The sequence below is a fragment of the Danio aesculapii genome, chromosome 13 (assembly GCF_903798145.1).
Source record: "Danio aesculapii chromosome 13, fDanAes4.1, whole genome shotgun sequence".
Classification (NCBI taxonomy): Eukaryota; Metazoa; Chordata; class Actinopteri; order Cypriniformes; family Danionidae; genus Danio; species Danio aesculapii.
In genome coordinates, this window is record NC_079447.1 from 39,788,918 (window position 1) to 39,797,410 (window position 8,493).

An 8,493-nucleotide genomic window follows, 5' to 3' on the forward strand; every position below is an offset into this window, starting at 1 on the left:
TGTGACACGGATACATTATCATCAGTATTTAAAATATTTTAAAACTATTAACCTTACCTTAATCTGTCTGACACTGATGTGCAGTGGTTGACTGTGGTATGGAGGTCCTTTAGAATGACAACTGCCCTGATACTGACTGATTTATTACAATAATGAATTTGTGATAATTGACATAAAAAGGGGACACAACATTAAAATCAAATAAACGTTCATGTGTCATTAAAAAGAACTTTATTGGTATGAGATATCATTAAGTGTTGCTTTTTTCTAATTAATAAACTATATATTATCTATTTGATTGCATATATTGACTGGACACACTGTGGAAGCACTCTTTTAAATGTAGCGAGAAGGCTATAAGTGCTTTAAATTTGATATCACAATGATGAAGTTAAATTGAATTAATATAAATTTAATCTAATCTCTCATAAAATTTACAATCAAAAAATGTTTTCATTTTTAAACCAAATAGCTAATAGCAATTGCATGGGTAACGTTAATTGTCCCATGTCTCAATATCAGTGAATTAATTTTATAGGGTTTTTTTTTTTTCATACAAATGGTTTCTGTAATTGTCATTTTTGTCAAAAATCTGTATATATCTGTATAACATATTTATTGTTACGAAAAAAATTTTTGAAAATGACCCCTTTGTAAGAAATGATGCCTTTTTTGTGAACTATCCCTTTAAGAATTGAAGCCAGCTGCGCCTTTTTCTGTCTCTGTATGTTTGCTGCAGTACAATTGTTTTACCGTCATTAACTCTAATTTCATCCACTTTTGCGCAGTATATTTATATTAGCACTACATATGATTTAAATTACCACAAATATGCATTTAACATACACACAGTCGTATTTCTAAACAGGACAATTATTGTCAGCTCTGGGGTCCTACATTTCAAAACAACCGAAATGGCGGCGTCAATAAGATGGAGTCTAACGTTACAGCGTTTTGTACGGTCAAATTGTTTGAGGTTGGAAATGACAGACTTCATATTTTACAATACTTAAAAAAACTATATGTTCGTTGTTTACATAACATAAATGTCAAAGTATGATATTGTAGGATTACAACTGTTACCGTTGGTCCAACTAAATACTCAGTTAAACCTCGGTGTTAGTTTCCACTATTATAAAACACGTTAAATCAATTGTATTATGTTTTGAATGATTCGTTGATTTTATTTCTGTATTATATGTAGTAACACAATTTACTGTTGTTACGTTTCTTATGGTATTATAATATCAATCACTTATATATTTTTTTAGATATCCTGTAAATGACAGAAATCAATGCTATTTACTGTGGGCTGCTCGTAGAATACAGTATCAACAGAATGAATGCAAATCATTCTCAGGTGAGGGCTTTTACTGTATATATATCTTTTTTTATGTATCATAACGAAGCACTTTTGATGATTTAATGTTTCTAATCCTGTTGAGGGTAATCTGTACAGTATTTCAAGGTTTTTAAAGCATATATATTTATTTTATTTCAGTACGAAAACTTTCAGTTTTAACCCAAGACACACCAAACCCCAGAAGCCTAAAGTTTCTTCCCGGTAAACCTGTGCTGGGAACGGGGACTCAAGATTTCCCAACATCAGCCTCAGCAGAGAGATCTCCTTTAGCCAGGTAAACAGCTTCAGTCTCACTGTGTGAAATTATAATGTTCTTTTGAAATATTTGATTTGAATGAATCAGTACATTTTCTGCGATGGTTATCTGTCAATTAGGTATTGATAATATAATTTAATATGAGCTATAAATGAGGCTTTGCACTTTGCGTATGTGTTCTGGCTGTCACTTAAATATGCACTCTCTGAGTTTCAAGGTTCATGATTCTTACAAGTTACTTGTCTGGAAGATGCGATTCAATTGTAGACGGTTATTTTTTAATTACATAACTTGTGTGAAATGATGTTTCATTGTCATTCACTGTAACTAATGCAAAAAGTATTTATGTAAATATAAAGTGTAATCTTTATTTTAATAAAATCTAAATATAACCAGATTTATTGGTGTATTAAGTATTAATGTCTTACACAGAATGACATTTTAGTGGTCTTCTGTAAATGATGGTAAAATTTTTCATTAAAATCAAATAGAAGGCATTATCTGTGTGTGCGTGCGTGTGTGTGTGTGCGCATATATATATATATATATATATATATATATATATATATATATATATATATATATATATATCTGATTTTAACTTATAAACTGTTATTCCTTTGATATGTAGTACTTGTATAGGTTACTTGTAGTACTTTATGATGTATACGCCCTACACACAGACACACACACACACACACCCATATATAGTAGTCAACATTTGAGGTGGATCAAGACAACTCAGAACAGAACAGACAAGAACAAGAAATACTTGATGAAACGCTTTTATCCACTTCAAATGATGCCTACTGTATATATAGTGCTCAGCAGAATTGAGTACACCCTATTTTGCAAATTAATATGTTTATTAATTTAGCAATAAATATAGGTCATATATTTTGGTGCATTTGAACAAAACAGATTTAATAAACAGATATATTTATTAAAATAATATTTTAGTCACCAAACATTTTTAGGAATGGATAAACAATACATTTAAATTCATGCAAAATATTGGAAAACAAAATTACAAACTGCAAAATTTCAACAATTTTTTTTCTAGAATTTTCTTTTCTTTTTTTTTTTTAATATTTTTCCCTAACATAAAAATTTGGGTCTACTAATTTTGTACTGTTATCATAAGTTATTTTGTCAGATTAGCTCCGGATTTGGCTTCAGCACTGACTAATCTAATGTATATGCTCAAATATAATATTGTAAAGCTTCCAATAGAAAATATAAATTTAAATGAGAGATTTGTAAGGGGTGCAAGTATACATTTCTTTGTTGTGCATTAAATTAAAATTAAGTTCTAATCATCCACAGGGATCTTTTCCAGATTAACGGAGTAAAAAGTGTCTTTTATGGACCAGATTTTATCACACTAACTAAGGTATTGTTTAGCTATATTGTATGCTACTATAAATAACAGCTTTCATTGTTAGTCTATTATAGAGCTGTATTTGAAATCATGAATTGTTCTTTATTAAAGACAGATGATGATGTTGAATGGACCGATATTAAGCGACATGCGATTGAGGTCATCAGTAAGTTCTTTGAGGGTGGAAAGGCCATCACAACTGGAGCAGAACATGCTGAAAGCAGTGAGCCAAACACCGCACAGATTGACTAAATAAATAAATAAATAAATAAATATTTATGCGTTATATAGTGTTTAAAAGATTTAGAGCTAGTGTGATCTTTTTTAGTGTGTCTTTATTCTTCAGGTGTGACAGAGGATGATGATGAAATTGTCTTGTTGATCAAAGAGCTTTTAGACACACGAATCAGGTACGTTTGCATGGTTGATTCGATAAGCTCTAATGTTCAAAAGACAGGGATTTTTAAATAAATGAATACCTCTGTCATATTCAGTAAGGATGTGTTGATCAACAGTGATACAAAAGACATTTGTAGAGTTAAAAAGGTTTCTATTTCAAATAAATAGTTTCCTCTAAAATATTTAATGATGTGGTTGTTGCATTGATGATAAGAAATGAGCAACAAATCAGTGTAAAAGTTAGATTTCTAAAGTCGTATTTTAGCTGAAATTAAGCTTTGTTCCACAGTGAATGACAACATAAGCCATAATATTGTAATAATATTTCACAATGTTAATATTTTTTATTTAGATAAATACTGATCACAATCTTTAAATATGCATGATTTAATCGACGAAGACCTTAGAAATTTCAGTAATCGCTTTTATTTCTTGACCCCATTCTCAAAAATTCCATTGTCAATACAAAACATATTAAAAGCTTTTTTTTTTGCTTAATTTAATCTTTAATTTGTAATCATATTCTTCTTTTATTTATCCAGAATTCTTACAAAATTATTGAAAATTATTAGTATTTATTTCCCATTTAGCAACAGCCACTAAAGTCTTTAATCATATCACAGCAAAATGGCTATATATATATATATATAGAACTTTGAAATTAGTAGTTGTGTATTGACAAGTGATGTCAAATGATAAATCATAGTAATGATAAATCATAATTGCATCTGAAGTAAAAATGTGTATTTAGGCAAGGAAAGTTTATGTATTATAGCACATTTCATACACAGTAACAATTCAAAGTGCTTTACATAAACAGGAATAAAAGAGACAAGTATAAGAAAATAAAAACAAATAAAAAAATTATTAAAAACAGATTAAAATGTGTTTAAACAGGTTATAAAATTAAAAAGAAGAGAAAAACGTGTGATCTGTCGGATGTAGCACAGTGATCATTTAGTAAAGGCACAGCAGTAATATATTTGTGTCTATTATGTTTGTGTAAATGCACACACCTGCATGTGTGTTAGAATATTTACATACAGTGGTGTGAACTGTATTTTTTGCATGATATAAATGGTAGTCAAAGGTAACAAAAGGAAACATTTTTCCCCTAAAAAATAAAACTGCATGATGTGTTTACTTGTGTTATTTTTGACTAATACTTAACTTTGTTTGATGATCTGAAACGTGACACATGCAAAAAAAAAAAAAAGAAATCAGTAAGGGGGAAAACAATTTTATTTACTACTCTAAATACAGTTGAAGACAAAATTATTAGAAATTCTGTGAACTTGTAAATATTCCCCCAGTGATGATTAAGAGAACAGGGCAATTTTTACAGTATTTACTATAATAATTGTCTTCTGGAGAAAGTCTTTTTTTCTTTTAGTTTGCTGCAATCATAAAAAAAAAACTGCTAATACATACATGGATACATATGTACACATTAAAGGGCACATATTTTACCCCTTTTTCAAGATCTCCAGAATGTGTCTGTAACGTTTCATTTCAAAACATCCTTCAGATTATTTATTATACCTTTCAGAATATTGGGATTTTCTGCTCTGAGCAGATTGTAGCTGTTTTTGTCACCTGTGCCTTTAATGAAAATGAGCTAAGCAGCATAGTGACAGACATGAAGAAAGCAGAGCTCACCTAATGTTTGTGAGAAATACTACAGTAAAAACTTTCCCAGTGATTATTTGAAGTATTTGTTGTGGAGATAATGCAAGCCTTTCTGCAACAATGAATCACACACAATGTCATTACAAAACTCACACACACACACACACACACACACACACACACACAGCGTGCACGTTTAACTTTGCACTGTTTCTGGACTGCAAATGTGACAGGATACTCGTTAATATCCACTGCTTTATGGATATCTATGTTAATGTACAAAATAAACCTGATTTAACGTCCACAAAGTGGGATTGAAGCGTCTTCTTTTATAATCATACTGACATGCAGCTGTGTTGATGAAGACGGTAAACATGCAAACATGTACTGCACTGTTTTAAAAACTATAAAACTTACTCTTGATCACATTTAATGATTGATGATCACAGAGAGCTGAACAGATCTTTTAATCCCAGTTGCTTTGCGCACGTCTTTTCTTGTTGATATGATTATACACGTTACTACAGAGACATGTTAATACGAGGCTGTCAATCAATTCAGTGAGCGGGGAAACCGCACTCCTACGTCACGTTGTGGTGGGCCTCAAAATGGGAGGGATTTGGATCCTTTTATTAAAAAAGCGGCTTATTGTGTTTCTATCACTCCACTATGACTGTGGACACACTATACCTACATAGTTCTGTCCAAACAGCTTACAAAAGATGACTTTCATCACAGGTGCCCTTTAACATATTATTTAAGCGCAACCTTTTGAAATTAGATGTGATTTTTCACTATTAATCATTACACAGCACTATTGAATGTAGCACTTAGTTCTCTGTCTGCTTTCTTTAAGGCCTACAGTTCAGGAGGATGGTGGTGATGTGATATTCAAAGGGTTTGAGGATGGCACTGTGAAGCTGAAGCTGGTTGGCTCCTGTACAGGATGTCCCAGCTCCACAGTCACCCTAAAAAATGGCATCCAGAACATGATGCAGTTTTATATTCCTGAGGTGGACAATGTAGAACAGGTGAGAGATAAATTAAAGATGGTAAAGAAAATTATATATATATATATATATATATATATATAATATATATATATATATATATTATATATATATATATATATATATATATATATATATATATATATATATATATAAAATCTACAATTATCACAACTTTTCCATCATTTTTTTTATTTAACAAGGTTCAGGATGAAGTGGATGAGGTCAACATGAAGGTTTATACAGAACTGGAGAAAAAGCTGCAAGATGTATAGCATGAGACAACATTTCGGTTTGCTATTATAGTTGTTGTGCAATTCAGACATCCTATATTTACTGTTCAGAGTCTAAACTATAGTATAATATTTAACCATGCACAAACTCAATTCAGTTTCGTTTCCGCTACAATATGCAAGTACAAGAAAACTGAGCTTTGCACTTTGCGTATGTGTTCTGGCTGTCACTTAAATATACTCTCTGTGTTTCAAGGTTCATGATTCTTACAAGTTACTTCTCTGAGAGATGTGGTTAAATTGTAAATGGTTATTTTTTTAAATTACATAGCTTATTGCATGTTGCAGTTTCACAGAGATGGCTGGTGAATGCGGTAATTAAAGAGGTAGTTCATCCACACAAAAAAAATATGTTTACCCACAAATTACTGACCCTCAAGTGGCTCCAAAACTTTGAGTTAATTTTTTTTCTGCAAAAATGTGATATTTTAAAAAATGTTGGAGACCAATGAAAAAAACAATTGTATAAAATATCTTCTACATTCAGCTCAAGAGACTTAACCAGGTGTGTGACAAGTAAAGGGTGAGAAAATGATGACACAATTTTCAGTTTTGGATAAAGTATCCCTTTAATTGCGAGTTCAGAATCACAGCATTTGTATTCATGAAATAAATGATTCATTAAAAAAACTGAATTGAGCACTTTAAATGCATATCTTCCACCTACAGTGATATTAGTTGAAAGTTTGTATTCATCTACAGCTGCCATCCGGCAGATCTAGAGGACCTATAAATCAAATAAAACTGTTGTGGTGAAATTAGTAATTGTCATGGTGTTAATTTTTCCTATTGTTTTCTGCTTTTCCTTCTCTTAGGTATCTCTGTATTTTGTTCTGTTTAAACCTCCACTTTATACATTCCAGCATAAACGGGTAAAAATATTTGTTCAATGGTCGAAAAAAAATAAAGACTATAGCATGATGCTAAAGAAAAATGCAAGATAAGGGGCAAAAAATGCCCTGGCCTGTGCAAATAAACTATTTAGTCCAATCCAGTATTGCTATAAAAATTATGATAAATGTTTTTGTTACTTTAACTTATTTTGAAAGGTTAAACAGGTTTCAGCAGCTTTTTAGTTATACAAAGTTCAACTTAATAGTTTAAGAAAAAATAGGCAATATTTTTTTTACTTGTTTATTTATCTGTCTATCATGCACAGCCTTAGCCCATAAATCTCTAGAATCCAAAATGAATAAGTTTAATAATTTATTAATGATACATTTATTCATTTTTGCAGCACTGATCCCACTGCAAATCACACATTTCTGATGAGATTATGAAAGCAAATTTTGAGCTTATTGCATTGGTCACCTCTGAAAACAATGATGTTTTGTTAAGTGTGCACATAAATTCACTCATCATAAACAAAGTGTTAAAACAATGTTCATTTCACAGCTTGGCCATGTGAAAGTTGGCAGAAAAAGACCCTGGAAAACAATCTTTTCCCCTGTAGTGAAAATTCTATTCCTGCTAAAGAAATTAATAAAAAGTGAAAACTGAAACTGAATAAGATCAGAGAGAGTTTGTCCCTATTCTTGCTTTAATTTTCTGAAAAATGGTCATTTAATAACATAAAAGGTTTTCCGAGAGCAGTTCATTGCTCGCAGTAGTTTATAAAGGCAAATGTATATGCATTTAAGACACCAGATTCAATCAACAAACCAAGAGTTTTGCCACTCACATAATAATTATATATCAGCAATTAGAATATTTGCATAGATGTTTACATTATTTATTGACCTTATTCTAAAATGCGGAAGTGTGCCTGTTTTCGCGATTGTTTTAGAACTTCCGATTCAGCCGCCTATGGAAGAAATGACGAGGAATACCGAACCTCAGAAAACAGTCAAACTACTTGCTCTACAAATGTGTTTGCATCACTACACAGACCAAGTAGAATAATGTAATAAAAAATATCAGTTTGCAACATCAAGCAGCATATGGAGCTATTTTAATGTCTTTAAATGAATGGAAGTGAATGAGACCGGAAGTCTTGAGCCAAAGATTCAAATGGCTGCGCCCGCTAATACGCGGAGAATACAAACCCAAATCCGAAAAAGTTGTGACAGTATGGAAAACACACACACACACACACACACAAACGTGATTTCACACAACACACATTCCAATTTTGGTTCTTGCAACAAATTTTTTAAAAGTTG

At 31.2% G+C, this 8,493-nt stretch overlaps 1 protein-coding gene across 2 annotated transcripts; it reads left to right on the plus strand.

Moving 5' to 3' along the window:
• Positions 1-872: 872 nt before the first annotated feature.
• On the plus strand, positions 873-7,092 carry zgc:110319 (uncharacterized protein LOC796111 homolog). 2 transcript variants are annotated; one of them, XM_056471512.1, is made up of 8 exons: positions 873-976; positions 1,272-1,360; positions 1,502-1,637; positions 2,946-3,012; positions 3,112-3,223; positions 3,329-3,410; positions 5,885-6,059; positions 6,242-7,092. In XM_056471512.1, exons 1-8 carry the CDS (start codon positions 915-917, stop codon positions 6,311-6,313), a joined length of 795 nt encoding a protein of 264 aa, XP_056327487.1. In that variant the 5' UTR covers positions 873-914; the 3' UTR covers positions 6,314-7,092. The 2 variants fall into 2 exon arrangements, with proteins under 2 accessions (XP_056327487.1, XP_056327488.1); XM_056471513.1 differs by having other exon boundaries at positions 3,347-3,410.
• Positions 7,093-8,493: the final 1,401 nt, after the last annotated feature.

What these genes read in the sequence shown, in the direction of transcription:
- zgc:110319 (XM_056471512.1), top strand. Translation starts at nt 915, where the DNA reads ATGGCGGCGTCAATAAGATGGAGTCTAACGTTACAGCGTTTTGTACGG. An exon ending in GAGAGATCTCCTTTAGCCAG is followed by an intron (nt 1,638 to 2,945) that starts GTAAACAGCTTC and finishes AATCATCCACAG; the next exon opens with GGATCTTTTCCAGATTAACG. An exon ending in AGGTGGACAATGTAGAACAG is followed by an intron (nt 6,060 to 6,241) that starts GTGAGAGATAAA and finishes TTATTTAACAAG; the next exon opens with GTTCAGGATGAAGTGGATGA.